This window comes from Carassius carassius, chromosome 36 (assembly GCF_963082965.1).
Source record: "Carassius carassius chromosome 36, fCarCar2.1, whole genome shotgun sequence".
NCBI lineage: Eukaryota > Metazoa > Chordata > Actinopteri > Cypriniformes > Cyprinidae > Carassius > Carassius carassius.
In genome coordinates, this window is record NC_081790.1 from 21,624,762 (window position 1) to 21,648,379 (window position 23,618).

Consider the following 23,618-nt stretch of genomic DNA (forward strand, 5'->3'; position numbering starts at 1 on the left):
TACTGGTGCGACTATAGTATAAAAAGGCACCGGGAGAACACATCATCCACTTTTTCATCTGAAGCTTGCGTCCAATGCATTGCAGGATGCTAGTGGACGCAGTGTCTTGTTCCCTACTCAGGGAACCATCATTACATAAGTAACCTGAGACATTCCCTTTAAAGGGAACTTCGAACTGAATCCTCTATGGGTCGCTATGGGGAACAGTATACCCACGCCACAATCCTGAGTGGAGTGCAGGCTAGAACTATGGCGAGCACTAAGTACCAATTCTACCATTTCCATGGGAGTTGCCCCTGGGACATTAGATGGCTGTCCGTGACATTATCCCTTACTGCCATAGGCCTAGGCTATATAACCAAACTTACCTGTTAGGGCCAGATTCCAAGCTTAAGGCTTGGAAACAAGAAGAGATTCCTTTAAAGGTATACGACCAAGAGACTAGCATCATACTAAGTCTTGGCCTGTCACAAAGGGGCTACCACTTGCTATCGCATAAGCTTGCTGAAGGAACTGTCGCAACATATCCCTAGTAGCAACACCCTGTTTAAATAGGTATCCTAAGGATACATAGGTGGAGTGGCGCCCAAGATGAATGGGGCTTTACCAGCTCAAGAAAGGGCACAAAGCCGTATAGGATTTTAGAAAAGAATGCAGAGTTCTAGCGAACTTACATTGGTGTGGATTTTAGAAAGTGCATAAAGACTTTCCATAACATGGATTTCAGGATACCGTTCAAAGGGGCTCTCATGGCACTCTGAAAGAGCAGCTCATAGATGGAATGATACATCCTAAAACCAATTTGTTTGAGAGACATCAACTTGATCTATGGTATAATGCTGGAGTGGCTAGCAGTAAATATCTAGCTGAGGGGAGGGGCAAACACTCAGCTCCCAAATGAGAAGGGAGCTCGACCTACCACATGTTCCAATACTGGAACAGCTAGCAGGAATTTACTTAGCTGAGGGAATAACACACCCAGTTATCAGCGAGAGAGGGGGCTCAACCTACAGCATGTTCCAATGCTGCAATGGCTAGCAGTAGGTTACCTAGCAGAGGAAGCATAAACCCAGCTCTTAACAAGAGAGGGGGGCTTTACTTACAGCATGATCATTAGAATCAGAAGGGTAAGTGTACTGCAAGTTAGCCAAAAACTCAGAGCATCAGAGAGGTGGAAGAAGAGGCTAGTTCAGCTGATGCTGCTGGTTCCAGGTGCTCTGTAAAAACAGAACTCAACTCTCACGTGAGAGGTGAACTTCAAATTCAGAAAGGAGTAGGGTGCTCATAGGCAACCCTTTTTGGTAAAGGGGAGTGCTACTACACTACCACGAGAACAGCCCACAGAGTGAGGAATTCAACTCCTCAGAAGGGGAGAGAACTCGAGCGCCCGAAAGGAAGCACCATGATCACAATAACCCTCAATGCTGAGGGGAGCGATGCTTCAAACTGTGTTAATAGACAAACTGGTTGAGTGGAGCCCAAGGTACCGTGGTCTAACCAACTCAGAGAAAAGGGAAAAAAGGGAATAAGCGTAACCCTTAAAGTACAGGATGTCAGAAAGTGTGCAAGAGTCTTGTGTGCACACTTACCACTTACAGTGCCCTCCATAAGTATTTAAACGGTAAAGACAAAATTTTTCCGTTTGCTGTGGAGTCAAGAAATCTGTAAATATGATTAAAAGATGAATATGAGACAAAACTACAGAATGCCACATTTTATTATTGGGTGATTCAACACAAAGATGTTTTTACCAGCTAAGAAGATCAGCACTTTAAAGTTTCATCTCCCTATCTGATGTCAGCATAAGTATTGAAACAGTTGCATCACAGGTCTTTTTAAGTGTTCAGCTGTGTACTGTTGCATTAATTCTTCAAATATTAAAAGTAGAGAATGTGTCTTATCAGTTATGTCCATTGCTTCTGCATTCAAAGTCTTGCATTCGATGATGACACACACAAACCAGGATGAAGACGAAGAAGCCGACTCTGAAAGAAATGCAAGCAATTTGGATGCTAAAATAGTAAGTCAATTAGAACTATAGGAAAAACAAAGTGCATGGAGAAATCAAGAGTTTGGAAACTACCGGTGACATCAGCAACCAACGACGACCTGATCGGCTGAGAAAAACAACAGTAGTTGATGACAGACAAATCATAAAAGCTATGAAAATGAACCCTAAAATACACTGTAAAATCACCAACAACTTCCAGAAAGCTGGGGTGATGCTCTGTCAATCTACACTCTGGAGGAGAATTTGACACATAATTATAGAAGCTACACAGCAAGATGCAAACCTCTGATCAGCACCAAAAAAAAAAAGAAAGGCAAGATTCTTCACAAATGTGAGCCAGTAGAGTTTTGGAACGGAACTGATGGAACGATGAGACAAAGATTTACCTTTATCTAAGTGATTGGAAAGCAAAGTGTGGAGAAAAAAGGGACCTGCAAATTATCCTAAGCATACAACCTCATCTGTAAAGCTTGGTGGAGGTGGTGTCATGGGCATGCATGGCTGTCTCTAGAACAGGACCTCTTAAATTTAATGATGACTTAATGTATGATGGCAGTAGCAGAATGAATTTGGAAGGGTAAAAAATCATCTTGGCTACCAATATTCAAGAAAATGCCACCAAACTCATTAGAAAGCACTTCATATTGTATCAGGACAATGACCCAAAACACCATGCCAGTTCAGTCAAGGACTTTATCAGGGCAAAGAAATGTAAAGTCTTAGATTGCCCAAATCAATCTCCAGATTTAAATCTGGTTGAACATTAATTTCACCAGCTGAAAAGGAGAATAAAGACAGAAACTCACCAAAACAAGCAGTTGGAATTGGCTGCATTAAAGCCTGGGGAAAAGCATTTCAAAGCATAAGACCAAGAGTCAGGTGATGTCTATGGGTTGCAGACTCACTGCTCTGATTGCATGCAAGGGATCTGCAACTAAATATTAGCTTTTAATCTTTTACATCTGCCTTAATCAACTTAATCAACTGCGGGCGGCAGATCCTTTTCGTATTTGGCGCCTAAACTCTGGAATAACCTACTTAACATTGTTCGGGAGGCAGACACACTCTGGCAGTTTAAATCTAGATTAAAGACCCATCTCTTTAACCTGGCTTACACATAACATACTAATATGCTTTTAATATCCAAATCCATTAAAGGATTTTTAGGCTGCATTAATTAGGTAAACCGGAACCGGGAACGCTTGCCATAACACCCTATGTACTTGCTACATCATTAGAAGAATGGCATCTACGCTAATATTTGTCTGTTTCTCTCTTATTCCTAGGTCACCGTAGCCACCAGATCCAGTCTGTATCCAGATCAGAGTGTCACTGAAGTCACCCGGATCCAGTACGTATCCAGACCAGATGGTGGATCAGCACCTAGAAAGGACCTCTACATCCCTGAAAGACAGCGGAGACAACTAGAGTCCCAGATACAGATCCCCTGTAAAGACCTTGTCTCAGAGGACCACCAGGACAAGACCACAGGAAACAGATGATTCTTCTGCACAATCTGACTTTGCTGCAGCCTGGAATTGAACTACTGGTTTCGTCTGGTCAGAGGAGAACTGGCCCCCCAACTGAGCCTGGTTTCTCCCAAGGTTTTTTTCTCCATTCTGTCACCGATGGAGTTTCGGTTCCTTGCCTCTGTTGCCTCTGGCTTGCTTAGTTGGGGTCACTTCATCTACAGCGATATGATATTGTTGACTTGATTGCAAATAAATGCATGAATTCATTTCAATTCATTTTGCATTATTGACACACTGTTTTCCTAATGAATGTTGTTCAGTTGCTTTGACGCAATGTATTTTGTTTAAAGCGCTATATAAATAAAGGTGACTTGACTTGAATTCAACTGTTCCAATACTTATGCTCACATCAAATAGTGGGATGAACTCTAAAAGTACTGTCCTTTTTATTTGGTAAAACAAGTATGTGTCGAAAAACCTAATAATAAAATGTGACATTCTGTAGTTTTGTCACATATTAATTTTTTTTATCATATTTACAGATGTCTTGACTCAACAACAGAGAAAGCAATTTTGTCTTTACTGTTCCAATACATATGGAGGGCACTGTATATATAGAATGGACCACACTCACCCACCATGGTTCCCGCGCTGGAGCCCCACTCAAGAGGTGACCCAAAGAAGCCTCCAGTCCGGACCATTACTATGAAGGCATAGAACCAACCAAACATCATAGGTCTAGCATAGGAGACTAATGCAGGAAGTTCCTACCTTAACTCGGTCAGGTGGAGAGATGGTGGTAACAGGGGAAGATAAGGCAGATGTTAAACCCCCCGAGGGAAATGAGTAGATACTCAAGTATCAATCTAATCCAGACGAAAGCACTGACGCCTCATTTGGATCACATCTCTTAACTTGCCTACCTCCCTTTGACCTGCAATTATTCCTACTCCTTCCCACAAGCGGGGGAGTAGCACAAGCTGTGAAACTAGCCTTCTGTGCCTGTTTCTGATCCTCAGATCGAGACAGGCCAGGACCCCTGGGTTTGTACGGGCTCAGACTTCGATCTTTGTGGAACGAAGGATTTGAAGGCTGCTGAGCACGCCTTTGCCTCCCTGAACTTATCAACCACTGTCTCGACAGAGGTATGGAAACGTTTGAAAGGTGAGATTTATCCTAAAAGGCTTACATGGCAAGGAGGAAGTCTTAAGAGAAGATGCTTCACCCATGGAGAGATAGCAGGGCAGCATCTCTTCAACAGGTGGAATCTTCTCATAACCATTCTCACGCATCCCTTTAATGTTGGCATAACTAGTATGATGGAATCTGTGGATGCGGGACGAGAAAGGATTTTATTTTTTCAAGCCGGAGTGCAGCATAATGTGGTTATCTGAGAAGGATATGATATAAACCCTATAAAACTATACATTTCCTATATAAACTAAAGGAAATTACTGATAGGGAGAAATTTCCCGTCAGATCCTTTCCATGTTCTCACTGCGACGTAACGCGCAGCATGCATTCAACTCCCACGAGAGCTATGATTCATCTCCGCTTCACCGATAGATTACCTCAGAAATCTTGCGCGACGAAACTGCTACAGGCTAATGAAAGTTTTTGAATGAAAAATCCTGACCTTGGCCGTAGGTCCACTGTACAAGCATACATATCTATGTGTAGAAGGCTGCATGTTCATGAGACTTTATTCACGTCGCAATTTACTCTGACTCACACCATAAAAAAAAAAAACACTTGAAATTTTTTTTAAATGAAAGTTCATGTCACTAAAACTGCGACATGAAAAACTAGAAATGGTACTACGAAAAATAGGATATTAACTTGAAATGTTTAGATTACATTTAAGGATGTGTGCATTATGCCATAAAAAATAAAACGATTGAAAAGGTGGCTTATTGTTGCATGTTATAGGCTAGGCCTAGTTAAGTTTTAAAATGCTGTATTTTTTGAACGCATTATCTTATCGTTACGAAAATAATTACAAAAATATTCGGCTCCATACCCTGAAGGTACTCAAAAAGTTTGGTTGCAGTGGCACCTTGTGGTCAAGAGTTTTAATGAAATATCTAAAAAATGCTAATAACTTTTGAATAGATTAGCTTATTGAAATAAAAAAGGTCTCCCTATATTCTTTTTGTCATGCCGAGAACATCGATACCAATTATGCCAAAATTGGCCATACTTCCTGTCTGCCATTTTGATTAATGCTGAAAATCTACTTTATCAAACTCCTCCTAGACCGTTAGTCCGATTTTCACCAAATTTGACGCGGATCATCTTCATAGCCCACTGGCCAAAAGTTATGGATTTCATGTCAATATACGAAATGGTTCTCATTTAGCGCATCAACGAATTTGCTGGAAGGATGCCAAAATGCATTTGAGGCTGTATCTCAAAAAAGCTTTGACATATTTGCAGCAAAAACTTTGAATGTGTCATTGTCACCTCACACTGACCATGACATCAATTTGGTAACAGCACCACTTATTGATAATAATACAATTTTCATAGTCATAAAAATAAAGAAAACTCTTTGAATGAGAAGGTGTGTCCAAACTTTTGGTCTGTACTGTATATATATATATTATTATATATATATATATATAAATAAATATATATATATATATTTTTTTTGGTTTGGTTTGGGGTAGTGCTGTATAGCTTGTGGGGGATGAAATAAAAGTGTTAATCTCTTGCTCTTACATATGGAAAGTGTCTGATGAGCAAACTTGCATAGCAGGTTTAGGCAACGTGTCTGTTTTAGGACAAACACCTCGTTTGGTTTGGCCTTTGCAATTTTTGCAACGGCATACAGAGTATTACATTCAATTTAATATGGCTTAGTTTTTTCTCAGGAGACATGAGACGCCTCTGAGAGAGAAAGAAAAAAACTGACCTAAAGAATCTGCTAAAGATATAAAAAAAAGTTTGTTCTTAATGTAAGCTGCATTGACTATTTTCAGTTTTGCACGGTTTTAATTATACGTGGCAATGCTACAGTCATTTTGGCAATACAAACGTAAACATATATTGCAGTAATAAGAAACTGTCCCGAGACATCATGTAGGTCTAATCATTTTTAGTTTCATTATTGAGCAATTCCAGCGTTACTGACGTGACATTCAGTCAAAACCTAAAATATAAATTCTCACAGAATGTATATATTACCATTATATTGAAAACTTCAACAGAGATGTCTAGAGGGAATTTAATAGGGCTGCCCCCAACATACGATTTTTTTAGTCACTAGTAGTCGTTAATTTAAGTAATTATTCAACTATTCGCAAGTTTATATTAAATTAACACAGTCTAATCCATAATAAACCTTAATATATTCTGTGCTCAAGCACACACATTAAGTTTGCCACAAAGCAAAGGCAGAAGTAGCCAAATAATTGTGAAAAAGGAGACATTTTAATTATTTATTAATAAACTAATGTTTTCTTGTCAGCTGCAAGATGACATTCACTGCTGACTCTCTCCACATGGACGTGCCTTTAGAGAGAAATGCAACCTTCACAGATTACATAATCAGGGAGTAATTGCTTTTGTTTTGAATTGGTTTGCTTTAAAAGTAGACATTTCAAGCTTTTTGTAGATATATTTCTCATATTATATGAGGCACCCCAATGTTAAGTTATTTCATTATCATAATATTCAAGTGATCGCGAGGGTGCCTCTCTGTTATGCCTGCTTATTAATAATTTTCCACGCAAACACTTGAATATTAATTCTAATATAGCACATTTCTTTTAGGTTACAATATGGGATCTGCATTTAAAATAAATTGTAACAAGTCTACAACCGAGACAGATGCAGTTATAACTTGACGTTTTAAAATGATCTAACGGCAAAACTAAAATGATCTAAAATAAATAAATTATTCATAAAACACGCAACAATTTCTTAATCAGTTTACAAACAGATATCTTTTCCCCAATAGTTCTCTGTCAAAATAAAGGACAGGTAACGAATAACAAAGTATATGCGTGTCAAAAATGCATACTGTTTGTACTTGTGACAAATATAGGCCTAATTTGTGAGATTATTAACATTTTGCATATAGATCCATGTATGTAGCCTTGCTCACTAGAATAGGCTACCACTTTTAATGCTTCATTGAAAATTATTAGGATAATATAACACATAATTCATATTTTATAAATAATACTGCACACCTGTTAAATTTTTCAAATCTAAAATATGGTGTAAAACTGTGCAGCTTAGAGAAAATATAAGCACAGGTTCATGACATTTATCCTGCTTGAATTCGTTCTAAGAAACGCACCTAACTTCATAAGTAGGCCTATAAAATTTCAACTGTTAATATTAAATATAGTGTTTTTCTTTCATTTTCCCCAACTGCAGCCGTCAAATCTAACACATCAGTGAGGCAAAGCTGACGGCTACAGTAGGTAAACAGCCTAATTGGGCTTTACCGCCACGTGTAAATGCCCAATTACATGCAGAATGATTTTAACACGCGACTGTTAAAATCATTCGCGAAACTACCGCCAGGTGGCGCAAAGGGACAGATTGCGAAATTAATGTAATTGTAAAATGAAATAAAAGGAAGAAGTAAAACAACAATAACATTATGATATAACATTGTAACGTCTTTAAAAAATATTCAAACATTTACAGTGAGTTAATTTTAAAACGTAAGATAGTCTTAGGCTACAGTCTACTCATCAAAAATTAAAAGAATACCTTTACACAAAGGATTATATGCATGCTATTGTTATTAAACAGTAAATAGATATAAGGCCCATGTATGTATGTATGTATATAAATAAATAAATACATATATATATATATATATATACACGGATAAAAAGCTAAATGTTTTCATTTCATTTTCATTTCGGTTCATTCTTGGTTTAAAAAAAAAATCCTCAGGTTCCATATGCAGAGCGAAATGGGAACGGTCCAGCATTTAGCAATAATTATTATTAACTCTTATTATTAATTATTGTTTTTATTCTTGATTTTTTTCAAACTACTAACACTTTGCATTTTTGAATTATGCCTTATGTGTGACCAAAAATGGAGTATTTTCTGTTTCTGCTGTTTGATCGCGCTGGTGTCTCGTGCACATATTCACTGGAAACAGCAGTCGTTCACCAGACATTCAGCATTAGCAGCGATCCATTTACTCCACATATTGTTAATTATGATTTTTTTCCATCGATACTGAAACACGCGTGAACAACAAAGCCTACTTTACCTCATGAATAATACTTAAGCTTCAAATGGACAACATCACGAATATGGAAACGGATTTCTCCCGAGTGAGAGAATGAGAAAGCCCAACCTTACCTTATGCTTAGCTTTAAATTATTATTATTATTTTGTTTGTTTATAGCTAAGCCTATATTATTATATACTGCAATTATATTTATCCATTAGAAATCTATATTTTTAATTCTTGTTTTGTTCTGATATATTTGTTAAATTTAAAGGATTTGTTGTAAAGTGAAGGGAACTAAATATATCCTGTTTGTACATGATAACATTATTAGGCCAGCCATTATTATTTCTAAATGTAATAAAATGCAATTTATACATGAATTATATATATATATATATATATATATATATATATATATATATATATATATATATATATATATATATATACATACAGCAGCTTGTGAGTGTTTTGCCTTGTTTTCTCATCAGACTAGTGTGTGATCGTCATTGCTAGGAAAGTTTTTGGTTTAAATTGTGTGTCTTACCCTGGTTAATACGTGCTGAAAGTGGCGCTTGGTTTTGCGTTTGCCTATCGCTGGACTGCCTGGTTTTGATCTGCTAAATAGTGAGGCGTGGCCAAAGCCAGTGAAAGTACTTAATTAGCTGTTTAGAAAGCACTTGTCAGAAGAAACAGTCGAGCTACAGAGAAGGACAGCAGCTTGTGAGTGTTTTGCCTTATTTTCTCATCAGACTAGTGTGTGATCGTCATTGCTAGGAAAGTTTTTGGTTTAAATTGTGTGTGTCTTACCTTGGTTAATACGTGCTGAAAGTGGCGCTTGGTTTTGCGTTTGCCTATCGCGGGACTGCCTGGTTTCGAGCAGTTAACAAAGAAGACTTCATTTCTTCTCTTGCTACTCATTCCGGTCTCAACCTCATGGCACTGACAGAGACTTGGATCAAACCTGAAGATACTGCCACCCCTGCAGCCCTCTCCACTAATTTCAATTGTTCCCACACTCCTCGTACCACTGGCAGGGGTGGAGGGACAGGTCTCCTTATATCAAAAGAATGGAAATTTGATCTTCAGCCATCACCTACAGGTACTGGTTCATTTGAATCACATGCCATTACTGTAACCCACCCTATTAAAATCCACTTTGTGGTCATTTAGGTCCCCCAGGTCAATTGGGAAACTTCTTGGAGGAGTTGGATGTGCTGCTATCAAACTTTCCTGAAGATGGTACTCCTCTGGTACTGCTTAGTGAATTCAACATCCACCTAGATAAACCCCAGGCTGCTGACTTCAAAACTCTGCTCTCCTCATTTGATCTCAAGCTAGTGTCTACTACAGCAACTCACAAATCAGGCAACCAACTGGACCTCATCTACACGCGCTGTTGCTCTGTGGACAATTCTTCAGTTGCTCCACTGCACACCTCAGACCAATTCCTCATTACTGCTAACCTAGCACTTACTCCTGAAGTGCCTCACACTCCAACGCAGGTCACCTTTCGACGGAACCTACGCTCACTCTCTCCATCTCGCCTATCTTCTGTGGTTTCATCCTCGCTTCCTGCACTCTCTCAGTTCTCTGCTCTGGACACGAACAGCGCTACGGACACTCTTTGCACCACTTTAACATCTTGCTTGGACAACTTTTGCCCACTGTTGTCTAGACCAGCACGCACCACCCCATCTGCCCCCTGGCTGTCTGAGGTTCTCCGTGAACATCGCTCTAAACTCAGGGCTGCAGAGAGGAAATGGCAGAAATCAAGAAACTCTACAGACCTCAGTGTGTATCAGTCTCTCCTCTCTTCCTTCTCTGCAAATGTCTTCACGGCTAAAACATCCTACTACCACAACAAAATTAACAGCTGTTGTGACGCTCGGACACTCTTCAAGACTTTCTCTTCTCTTCTTAATCCGCCGCCACCACCTCCTCCATCGACTCTTACAGCGGACGACTTTGCAGTTTTCTTCACAAATAAGACAAGATCCATCAGCGTCCAATTCTCCACACCGAAGACTGAGGACAACTTCACAATGACCGACGCACACTCTTTCTCCTCCTTCTCCCCACTCTCAGAGATGGACGTCTCCAAACTTCTCCTGTCCAATCATCCTACTACTTGTCCACTTGATCCGATCCCCACTCACCTCCTTCAAGCGATCTCTTCTTCAGTCATACCTTCGCTTACTCACGTTATCAACTCCACTCTTCACTCTGGAACATTTCCCTCAGCATTCAAGCAGGCTGGGCTAAGCCCACTGCTCAAGAAACCATCTCTAAATCCAGCGCTTCTTGAAAACTACAGACCGGTATCCCTTCTTCCATTCATTGCAAAGACACTTGAGCGAGCTGTGTTCAACCAGTTTTCTATGTTCCTTGTACAGAACAACCTCCTGGACAGCAACCAATCTGGCTTCAAAAGTGGCCACTCAACTGAGACTGCTCTGCTCTCGGTTACTGAAGCCCTGCGACTAGCAAGAGCAGCTTCAAAATCCTCGGTACTCATCTTACTGGACCTTTCTGCTGCTTTTGACACTGTTAATCACCAGATTCTCCTGTCCACCCTTAGAAAGATGGGCATCTCTGGAACAGCACTCCTGTGGGTTAAGTCCTACCTCTCTGACAGATCCTTCATTGTGTCTTGGGGGGGTGATGTTTCAAAGTCACACCACCTTGCTACTGGGGTTCCTCAAGGCTCAGTACTTGGACCACTTCTCTTCTCAATCTACATGACATCATTAGGATCATGGAGAAGCATGGCTTTTCTTATCACTGCTACGCTGATGACACCCAACTCTACCTCTCATTCCAACCAGATGACCCGACGGTAGCTGCTCGCATTTCAGCCTGTCTGGGTGACATCTCTAGCTGGATGAATGACCATCACCTTCAGCTTAACCTTACGAAGACAGAACTCCTGGTGATTCCAGCTAACCCAGTGCTTTATCACAACTTCTCTATACAGCTGGGCTCATCAACCATTACTCCTTCGAGGACAGCTAGAAACCTAGGAGTTGTGATGGATCATCAGTTAAGCTTCACAGACCACATTGCTACAACTACCCGGTCCTGCAGGTTTGCCTTATACAACATTAGGAAGATTAGACCCTTCCTGTCAGAGCAAGCAACCCAACTTCTTGTCCAAGCTCTTGTTCTCTCCAGACTGGACTATTGTAATGCTCTCCTGGCGGGCCTTCCTGCATGTACTGTCAAGCCTCTGCAATTGATCCAGAATGCAGCAGCGAGGGTTGTCTTCAATGAGCCAAAAAAGCTCACGTTACTCCTCTCCTCATCAGGTTACACTGGCTACCAGTAGCTGCTCGCATCAAATTCAAGGTACTGATGCTAGCCTACAAGACAACCACTGGCACGGCACCAACTTACCTAAACTCATTGGTTAAATCTTATGTGCCTTCCAGAAGTTTGCGCTCTGCAAGTGATCGACGCCTTGTGGTACTATCCCAAAGAAGTTCAAAATCACTCTCACGGACCTTTTCCTGGACTATGCCCAGCTGGTGGAATGACCTCCCAATCTCAATTCGTACAGCTGAGTCTTTACTCATTTTCAAAAAACAGCTTAAGACCCATCTTTTTCGCCTGCACTTAACCAACTAACATTAGCACTTTTCCTTTTCTTGTCTTTTTAATTTATAAAAAAAAAAAAAAAAAAAAAAAAAACCTACCTATGCGTTCTATACTAGACTAACTGAGACTTGTCATGGCACTTGTATACTGTTGTTGTTCTCTTGTTGACCTGACTTCTTCTATTGTTCTCATTTGTAAGTCGCTTTGGATAAAAGCGTCTGCTAAATGATTAAATGTAAATGTAAAATAGATGATTAATACATTAAAATGAAACCTATACACGACTCATATATATATTTTTTTCTCTCACAAACTTAATTTATTTTTTAGCGTGTTTAAAATTAAATAAAGAAAACATGTAGCAAATGAAAAAAGGCGATTAATCCGTTAAAATTTGTTACTCTGGGTTAACACTATAAGTATTATATACTTCAGAGCAGAGTCTGCATGGGCCTAATCTAGGCTATTTTTTCATTTATTTTTTTTCATTGCATCTGAAAATGACTTCGTTCATCACATTCACTTCACGCGCTCTGGCGCAGATCCCCCTCTCACGTTGCTCAGCTGTGGACGATTTAAAAATTTTGATATAAAGTTTGCTGTCCCATTTTATACAGGAGTTGTTCATGTAAATATATCGAATTATATTGTTAGTTCTAATTATATTATTAACACAAGTTCATTTAGGCTATTTAACATGCACTGTGACATTTTATCCTTTTTAATTTATAAACTCCTTGATATTTAAAAGTTAGTTCAATAGTATTTAAAGTCAAGTTTAAAAAGAGGTTTTAACTGCTAAATACCAACAACCATACTGCTTGTGAATAAATAAAATGCATACTTTTCATAACATTTCATTATTCATAAAATGCATAACATTTCTGGTGTTTGGATTTGTACTTCAATATAATGAGCTCCAAGTTTAAGAATAGCCCTAGACTGGTTCTATCTCCCCCTCTCTCTCTCTCTCTCTCTCTCTCTATTTAACAGCATTAGCTTAATAAATACGTCTTCCTTCAGGTAGAATGAATGTTTTCCTGCTTGCTAAATGTTGGTCTCATGATCAATAAGTTGTATTCGCCTCAATCTGATTCAGTAAAGTCAAACTGCAGACAGTGAAGCTGCATCACTGAGCGAGTCCCGCACAACTGTGAGGCGGGAACAGAGGATTCCGCTTGGTCTTAAAGCCTTCCTCAAACATCCACGATAACAAATAACAATGATTTTCGTAAAATAGTTCAGAGTGGCTCAACCCTCCCCCGTGAGTCTGACAGAGACACGCCGCCGAGCAAAGGATGAGCGGAGCGGTGTGATTCTGACTGGAGCCTCCATCACCAGTACAATTCATGCCAACAGCCCGTAATATAACTGCATATTCAGCAAGAATTCATGTTAAACATTTTTAGCTATGGCTTGATCAGGTTATAATGACTGCAATAGTCAAGCGGGATGTTAAAGGCTATATGAGTTTTTCTGTTTCTTTTGCTGATTATTTTCGGGTTAAAGCATGATTTAAACAGATAAAGCAAATTCACACGCAATCGCTTTAGCAATAATGCATTCAAACAAATGTGATCTTACAGTGCTACTACATTATCAGTAGGCTATTTGATTTTGAAATCTTGAAGAAATTAATCGATCTGTTTAGATAAAATAACTGACAAAAATGTACTGTTATTTTCCTCACAAACAATATTTGCACAGCTGATGGGCTAGTATTAACAAAAAATAAATAACAAAAATAATATATAATAAAATTATAAAATAAAGTTCTTTCCAGCATTAAGGTAATAACATTACAGTTTTTTATCATCTTGTCTCAGTTATAAGTTTATAACTATATTAAAACTTGTTTTGAAAAATTTCTTTGTCATTTGAATATTGATTTTAAAATCGATGTAAATCATTTTTTTTTTTTTTAGGTCATATGCTATCGCCCAGCACTAAAAGCAAGTAAAGAAGGCTCCCTTTAAAATCACTTATGTTGTCAGTTAATGATGCTCTTTTTTACATTGTGTGCAATTTGTTGATTATAATGAGAGAACTTGAGTTTAAATCATGAGGACGGTTTATTAATCCGTCCATTAGGAGTTTCAAAGGTTTAGCTAAATCGTGCAGGTTTAATTTATTTGTTTCTTGTTTTAGGCTAATTAGGCATAATTAATGTGAACGAAATTATACAGCCCTTCACGTTTAAACATGCAACAATTTCTTAATCAGTTTACAGACAAATGTCTTTTTTCCAAGAAGTTATCTGTCAAAATAAAGGACAGGTAACGAATAACAAAAGTGCATGTTGTTTTATTAAAGGAATTTTAAAATATAAATTAAAATATAGGCATAATATATGAAAATATTGACATTGCATATTAATCCATGTAGCCTACCCCCCTAAAATAGGCTACCACTTTTAATGCTCGGATGCAAAGTAAACCACAATTTCTTTTGAATAAAATAAAACATATTCCATATAATATAAATAATACTGCACACCTTTTAAATGTATAAAATCTAAAATATGGTTTAATACCATGTAGCTTAGAGAAAATATAATCACAGGTTCAGGCACAGGCTTGACATTTATCCTGCTTGAATTCGTTCTAATATATGATTAAAAAATTCTATCGCATACGTTGTCAGTGTTGTGCGCTTGCTTAGACCTTTGTTGTGATAAACAGTAAAGTGCGTTCAAGCGCCAGCCAAGAGAGTGTAAAGAAATACCCTTTGTGAGAAGCAGTTAAATCAGCGGGAGTTAAAAGCAGATCGTAAGTGTATTTATTTCTTGTCTCATTAATATTTAGCGCAGTTGTCGTTGCTAGGAAACACTTGTTTGTTTACAGTGTTGAGACGTGTTGCGTTTGGTCTCGTACTCTATCGCATACGTTGTCAGTGTTGTGCGCTTGCTTAGACCTTTGTTGTGATAAACAGTAAAGTGCGTTCAGCTGAATTCAATTTCCGTTTTGTCGGGTTTAAAAAAGATTAGTATACCGCGGCAACCCTCCAGTTAAACCCTTTTGATTAATCTCTTTTTCCTTCTCTTTGTTTCATTTCTATTTCAGTTGTTTATTGTTTATAACCAAATCTTACTATGTGTTTCCAGATCCCTACTATCACTACCACTCACAAACCACACATCACACAATGTAGACAGCGCAATCTTAACAACCTGCACACTTTGCCTATATCTGCTAATACACTACTTTCTTTTTCTATTGGTCTCTGGAATTGCCAGTCTGCTGCAAACAAAGCCGATTTCATTACTTCTATTATTAGTCATTCAAAGCTTAATCTCATGGCCCTAACAGAGACCTGGATCAAACCAGAGGACACTGCTACACCTGCAGCACTCTCCAATAATTTCTCATTTTCCCACTCCCCCCGTTTGACTGGAAGAGGTGGAGGTACTGGTCTGCTCATCTCTAATGATTGGAAATTAAATTTTTTACCATCTTTGGGTATCAACAGTTCCTTTGAATCTCATTCAGTTACTGTTACCTACCCTTTTAAAATACATTTTGTAGTTGTCTATCGACCCCCAGGACCACTGGGTAACTTTTTGGATGAATTAGATGTGTTGCTCTCAACCTTTTCTGATGATGGTACTCCCCTAGTTATGCTTGGAGATTTCAACATCCATCTAGATAAACCTCTGTTTGCTGATTTCCACACTCTGCTTGCCTCTTTTGATTTCAACCGAGTGTCAACTATTGCTACTCACAAATCAGGCAACCAACTGGACCTTATTTATACACGACACTGCTCTACTGATCATGTTCTGGTTACTCCACTGCACACGTCGGATCACTTCCTCCTCATTCTTAACCTCAACATGGTCCCTGCCACATCACTTACCCCTCCACATGTCATCTTTCGACGTAACATACGCACACTTTCACCCTCCCGGCTATCTGCAATGGTTTCATCTTCACTTCCTTCCCCTAAACTGTTTGCATCTTTGGATCTTCTGCTCCACTCTTACATCTTGTTTAGACACTGTTTGTCCCTTATCTTCCAGGCCAGCCCGTAACACCCCTTCTGCCCCTTGGTTATCTGATGTTCTACGCGAACACCGTTCTAAGCTTAGAGCTGCTGAAAGGGTGTGGCGCAAATCCAAAAATACTACTGACCTTAATGTGTATCAGTCACTAATATCTTCCTTCTTTGCTAATGTCTCCACTGCTAAAATGACATACTACCATAACAAAATTAACAATTCGTCTAACTCTCGCATGCTTTTTAAAACATTTTCCTCACTTCTTTGTCCTCCTCCTCCACCTCCTGCTTCATCTCTAATAGCTGATGACTTTGCAACGTTTTTCATTAATAAAATTAAACACATTAGTGCACAATTTTCCACACCACAATCAGTCAAGGTCATATCACCAGCAAACATACACTCATTTACATCCTTCTCTTCACTCTCTGAGGCAGAAGTCTCAAAACTCATCCTTTCTAAAAACCCTACTACTTGCCCGCTTGATCCTATTCCATCTCATCTCCTTCAAGCCATTTCTCCTGCAGTTGTACCTGCACTCACTCACATCATCAACACATCCCTCCACACTGGTGTTTTTCCCTCATCATTTAGACAGGCACGTATAACTCCACTACTTAAGAAACCCAACCTCAACCCATCTCTTTTAGAGAACTACATACCAGTTTCCCTTCTTCCTTTCATTGCAAAAACACTTGAACGAGCTGTGTTCAACCAAGTCTCTACATTTCTCACAAACAACAACCTCCTTGACAGCAACAAATCTGGCTTCAGAAGTGGACATTCAACTGAGACGGCCTTGCTCTCAGTTGTTGAAGCTCTAAGACTGGCAAGAGCAGAATCCAAATCTTCAGTACTTATCCTGCTTTGATCTGTCCGCTGCCGTTGACACGGTTAACCACCAGATCCTCCTATCAACCCTACTGGCAAAAGGCATCTCAGGAACCACACTTCAATGGTTTGAGTCTTACCTATCAGATAGGACCTTCAAAGTATCTTGGAGAGGTGAGGTGTCCAAGTCACAACATCTAACTACTGGGGTGCCTCAGGGCTCAGTTCTTGGACCACTTCTCTTCTCTGTCTACATGGCATCATTAGGTTCTGTCATTCAGAAACATGGCTTTTCATACCACTGCTATGCTGATGACACAACTCTACCTCTCATTCCATCCTGATGATCCGACGGTTGCTATTCGCATCTCAGCTTGTCTAACAGAAATTTCTTCCTGAATGATGGACCATCACCTTCAACTCAACCTTGCCAAGACAGAACTGCTTGTGATTCCAGCAAATCCATCATTTCATCACAATTTCACCATCAAGTTAGGCACATCAACCATCAACCTTTCTTTCGAAACATGCTGCACAACTCCCAGCCAATTCTATCAAACCTTTACAATTAATTCAGAACGCGGCAGCAAGATTAATTTTTAATGAGCCAAAAAGAATACACATCACACCTCTGTTTATCAATTTGCACTGGCTTCCAATAGCTGCTCGCATAAAATTCAAGGCATTAATGTTTGCCTACAAAACTACCACTGGCTCTGCACCCATTTACCTAAATTTGTTACTTCAGACTTATGTGTCCTCTAGAAGCTTGCGTTCTGCAAGTGAACGTCGCTTGATTGTGCCATCCCAAAAAAGCACAAAGTCACTTTTACGGACTTTTAAATTAAATGTTCCCTCCTGGTGGAATGACCTCCCCAACTCAATCCAAGCAGCTGAGTCCTTAGCCATCTTCAAGAATCGGCTTAAAACACATCTCTTCCATCTTTATTTGACCCTCTAACTTTAACACTCACTATTCTAATTCTATTCTTTAAAAAAAATCTAACTACCTTTCTAATCTTTTTGTATTCTATTTTCTTTTCATTTATTATGCAATTGTATGTGTGTGTGTGTGTGTGTGTGTGTGTATGTGAAAAGATCTCTAACACTAGCTTGCTCTAATCTTTTTTTATTCTATCGGTTTTCTTTTTTTCGTTTTCTTTTTTTTTTTTTTTTTTTTATTATATTATTTAAAATCCCATGCTACGTGTACTGTGTTAACCTAACTGAGACTTGTTATAGCACTTATATATCATTGCTCTTTTTGTTGTTTTTGATTGCTTCCACTGTCCTCATCTGCAAGTCGCTTTGGATAAAAGCGTCTGCTAAATGAATAAATGTAAATGTAAATGCACATAACTTCATAAGTACCAAACTTTCATCTGTGAATATTACATTTTAAATATATTAAATATTTTAACTATAGTCTTTTTCTTTCATTTTCCGTGACTGAAGCCGTCAAATGTAACACATCAGCGAGGCAAAACTGATGTCTATTTGCGAAAATGTGCTGTGATGCGCTTGTTTGATAACTTGTTGTTAAAGCGCCACTCAGCGGTCAAAAGCTGGAAATGCACTTTACAGACGCCGCGGTGGCGGTACCCGCAGCGGTAAAAAGGGCCTTTAGGCTGTCTACTTAGTGTATTTGCGAAAATGTGCTTTGATGCGTTTGTTTGATAACTTGTGGTTAAAGCACCACTCAGTGGTCAAAAGCTGCAAATGCACTTTGCAGACGCAGAAGCGGCGGCCCTCACGGCGGTAAAAAAAGCACACGCCTCTTACCATGTGGTAATGTTATGCTGGCACCATCAATTATGGCTTGAGCAAGCTCATGGTCATTGCTTTCAAAGGCCTGGGCAGCCGCCTTAAGTGCATCCCAAATTTCCTTGCGGCCTTCAAAAGCTGGTGCTGTATCCCAGAATTCATCACGCTTGCTGCGCAGCTGCCCATCGGTCATTGGGTAGTCGCTCTTCCATTTGGGCTTCTCTCTCTTCAGGGGCTGGTTTCGCCCCAGAGCAACTGTAAAACAGAGACAAAAAGGTCAAGATCCAATAGGATATGTAACACCAATATGTAGCCAATAATTTAATAAAGCAAATTATCAAAATGTGAATGCCTGAAATCTCTTTAACCTTAATGGGATAGTTCACTCATAAATGAAAATTATGTCCTTAATGACTCACCCTCATGTCGTTCCAAACCCGAAAGACCTCCGTTCATCTTCGGAACACAGTTTAAGATATTTTAAATTTAGTCCGAGAGCTGTTTTTATTACCTTTCTGGACATGGACAGTATACCGTACACACACTTTCAATGGAGGGACAGGAAGCTAAATCTAAAATATCTTAAACTGTGTTTCGAAGATGAACGGAGGTCTTACAGGTTTGGAACGACATGAGGGTGAGTCATTAATGACATAATTTTCATTTTTGGGTGAACTATCCCTTTAAAAGCACTGTAATATAGTGTCACAGTTCTTGTGACTTTTATAAAATGCTAGTGTAGTGGACAGCACATTCCACATCCCTCTCTGACCAAAATAGTGTACTAAGTAGCGTTGTCACGGTACCAAAATTTCAGTATTCGGTACCGATACCAGTGAAAATCCACGGTTCTCTGTACCAATTTCGGTACCAAAGCAAAACACAATATGCTAATAAAATTATATTTAATTAGCACTTTTTATCACTAAAAATAAAACCAATGCCATTCTTTATACTTATTTAAAATTGTGATTAAAGTTTTTTTTTTTTTTTTTTTTACAAGTAATACAATTATAGCTACAAATAAACAGTAAACAAGTTTCACCCAAATTTTTTTTTGTCTTTTAATTAATGAAATTTGAACACATTCTATTTTTTGGTAAATAAAGGATTTGCTATTAAAATTAAAACATGGAAGAAATATTGTGTGATTTATTTCTTTAAAAAGTTTTATTAATTTTTTCAACAATAGTAGCAGTATAACATACATTCTACTAAATAATAGTAATATTTCTAACACAATGCCTTCTTGTAAAAATGAACTTATTTTGACGGTTTGCCGTGAATACCTTTAAACTGACACTGGTTTTACTCAAATGAAACGGTAAAATGCTTGTGAAGTGACTCAGAACAGTTCTGGTGATGTTGTTTATGTATTTATGTCCTCATTGAGATGGCAGATGCTGAAATTACTGCAAATGTCACGCGCTTCAGTCTATGCAACCCTCTACGGACACCTCTGCAATTGAATCGCCATTGGCCATTAAATATTTTAGTTTACTCGCCAGACTGATATATAATTAGGACTTTAGTAATTAGAAGTAAACTTGATAACCATGTTTAAATGCATATTAGTCAATTTAACTGAACATTTTAACTGGAATGGTGGTGGTGCTTTTTTTGTCATTCAGTGATTCTGTAAAAAAAAAAGGAGGTGAGAAAAACTAACAAGAATACTGATAAGATAATATTCATATGAATTCTAATAAGAAGAACTATAAAAACACACTAAAGATTACTAAGGATTAATTAGCTGCTGGACTCATGAATATTAATCAGGTTTTGTGCATTCGCTCGAACTGATTTCCTGAAATCAAAACGAACGATAATAGGTGAGCGCCAGCCAATGAGATTGCCATTTGCGCATTAACTCCACACACTAACGTTATCGGAAAACCCAGCTATTCTTAAAAGCTGAAGATTTCCATAGATATGCCACTATTTTGACAGGAAAATACAACCAAGAATAGTTTAAATGTAGTACGTCAATTCTCTCTCGGTGTCTGCGTGTGTGTGTGAGAGAAAGCGACAGCGATCTGTGCGCCTTCACACTAGAGGTACATTAAACACAGGTTCGCTGTGCATCCATTGAGATGAACTGAATCATACAGATCACCTGACTGAGAGTGAAACTTTAAAGCGCTCAGTCAGAGTGTTCGGCGAGTGAACATATATCTGAGCTAAACTTATACGTAGCCTCCAACTCACACAATGGCGTGTAAAATCTGAGAATTTATTAGCCATTGGCTAATATTAGAAATCATTTAGTCGCCAGAAGGAAGATTTAGTAGCGTATGCGAGTGGTGTACTCGCAATTTAGAGGGTCGCTTTCATTCATTCACAAAGAGACACGCAGAACATGCAGGATTCAGATTTCAACCAACTTTTGCGGCTTAACATTTAAAAATACTGGTCCATATGGAGATTTGATTTGATTAATTTATGCTAACTTTGACAAATTCTTTGACTGTCCATATTAAAATGTAAGTTTCATTTTCATGACTGGATTTTGAGATTCCGTCCGCGTCTTCTGCTTCGCGGTAATCATATCACTGTATGCGTCAAGAACCGGGTTTGAACAGGACCTCGGTACCACCGGTACTTAAAGAAACCTGGTACAGTCACATTTTCATTTTTTTAGTACCGACTTGGTACCGAAGTACCGGGTCTTTTGACAACACTAGTACTAAGGTTTGCTACATTTTGATTGGATCTTGTAGGACTAACATAAGCAAACTGTCCAACACTATCTGATAAAGACACTAGGACAACAGCCGTACACGTCTTACGAGGGCAAGAAGAAGACTTTTGGCACCAAGCCCGGGAAGGACATGACCTATCATTGGTCAAAATGCAGTTTCTGCCCTTCACCAACCTCAATTCAAGTCACCTTTATTTATATAGCGCTTTAAACAAAATACATTGCGTCAAAGCAACTGAACAACAACAACATTCATTAGGAAAACTGTGTCAATAATGCAAAATTGACAGTTAAAGGCAGTTCATCATCGTATTCAGTGATGTCATCTCTGTTCAGTTTAAATAGTGTCTGTGAATTTATTTGCAATCAAGTCAACGATATCGCTGTAGATGAAGTGTCCTCAACTAAGCAAGCCAGAGGTGACAGCGGAAAGGAACCAAAACTCCATCGGTGACAGAATGAAGAAAAAAACCTTGGGAGAAATCAGGCTCAGTTGGGGGGCCAGTTCTTCTCTGACCAGACGAAACCAGTAGTTCAATTCCAGGCTGCAACAAAGTCAGATTGTGCAGAAGAATCATCTGTTTCCTGTGGTCTTGTCCTGGTGGTCATCTGAGACAGGGGATCTGTATCTGGGGCTCTAGTTGTCCTGGTCTCCGCTGTCTTTCTGGGATGTAGAGGTCCTTTCTAGATGCTGATCCACCATCTGGTCTGGATACATACTGGATCCGGGTGACTGCAGTGACCCTCTGATCTGGATAAAGACTGGATCTGGTGGCTATGGTGACTTCGGAATAAGAGAGAAACAGACTAATATAAGCGTAGATGCCATTCTTCTAATGATGTATCAAGTACATCAGGTGGTATGGGAAGTGTTCCCGGTTCCGGTTTACCTACTTAATGCAGCCTAAAAAAATCCTTTAACGGATTTGGATATTAAAAGCATATTAGTATGTTATGTGTAAGCCAGGTTAAAGAGATGGGTCTTTAATCTACATTTAAACTGTAAGAGTGTGTCTGCCTCCCGAACAATGTTAGGTAGGGTATTCCAGAGTTTAGGAGCCAAATAGGAAAAGGATGTGATGCCCGCAGTTGATTTTGATATTCTAGGTATTATCAAATTGCCTGAGTTTTGAGAACGTAGCGGACGTAGAAGATTATAATGTAAAAGGAGCTCATTCAAATACTGAGGTGCTAAACCATTCAGGGCTTTATAAGTAATAAGCAATATTTTAAAATCTATACGATGTTTGATAGGGAGCCAGTGCAGTGTTGACAGGACCGGGCTAATATGGTCATACTTCCTGGTTCTAGTACGAACTCTTGCTGCTGCATTTTGGAATAGCTGTAGTTTGGTTACTAAGCATGCAGAACAAACACCCAATAAAGCATTACAATAATCTAACCTTGAGTTCAATAATGCATGGATTAACAAACCTCAAGAGTAAGGTTTGGCCTGTGACTTTCATAAAAATTCCTTAGGACATTTGGATGCAGCAGCAGTGGGTGAAGCAAAGAGAGATCACAGAGATTCATTCAAATTCATATTTTGAAACCTTAAAACTGATACAAACTACAACACATCTGATATTTATTCAGAGAAATAAGTATTCTGAGTGACAGCGATGTGTAGTGCAACATCTTACACAAACTCAACTCTTAATGGACAAATGAATGCATGCATGACTGTTCAATCTTTTTCAGACTTAATGTGTTCATAACATTGCCAGGGCTGTCGCTAGTGGGGTGAAAAGTGGTGATAATTATAGGAGCCCACAGCTGAGGGGGGAGCCCCCGGCGATCTCAAGGCCAGCCAAAAAAGACGCTCAGGACAGTTGACGGGCTATGCGTCATCACAAAAGCTAACCATTTTCACGTTTTTAAACCATGCCAATTTAAACATTCAAATGAGTTTTAGGCATCCAAACACAAGACGTGGAAAAGCTCAATTGAGTAGTTGGTTACTCGTGCGCTTGTGTTCAGTGCGCACGCAGAGAGCTGCATCTCACAGACAGCAAAACTAAACCGAGCTCTCCTTT

The 23,618-nt window shown here is 38.9% G+C and overlaps 2 protein-coding genes across 3 annotated transcripts in view; both read right to left on the minus strand.

Annotated features, from left to right (window-relative positions):
- Positions 1 to 23,618, minus strand: part of ubtd2 (ubiquitin domain containing 2) — a 68,667-nt gene that overhangs the window by 16,739 nt on the left and 28,310 nt on the right. For both annotated transcript variants that reach the window (XR_009425751.1, XM_059526677.1), the window contains exon 2: positions 18,900 to 19,136. Coding sequence is in view for 1 of the 2 variants with exons in the window: in XM_059526677.1 (XP_059382660.1) it covers positions 18,900 to 19,136 (237 nt within the window). In the remaining variant the exon portion in view is untranslated. The remainder of the gene's footprint in view (positions 1 to 18,899; positions 19,137 to 23,618) is intronic.
- sgcd (sarcoglycan, delta (dystrophin-associated glycoprotein)) overlaps positions 1,896 to 23,618 on the minus strand; it is a 1,159,024-nt gene continuing 1,137,301 nt past the window's right edge. Inside the window, exon 9 of the mRNA XM_059526671.1 lies at positions 1,896 to 2,012. Within this exon, the coding sequence (XP_059382654.1) occupies positions 1,926 to 2,012 (87 nt within the window). The 3' untranslated portion in view covers positions 1,896 to 1,925. The remainder of the gene's footprint in view (positions 2,013 to 23,618) is intronic.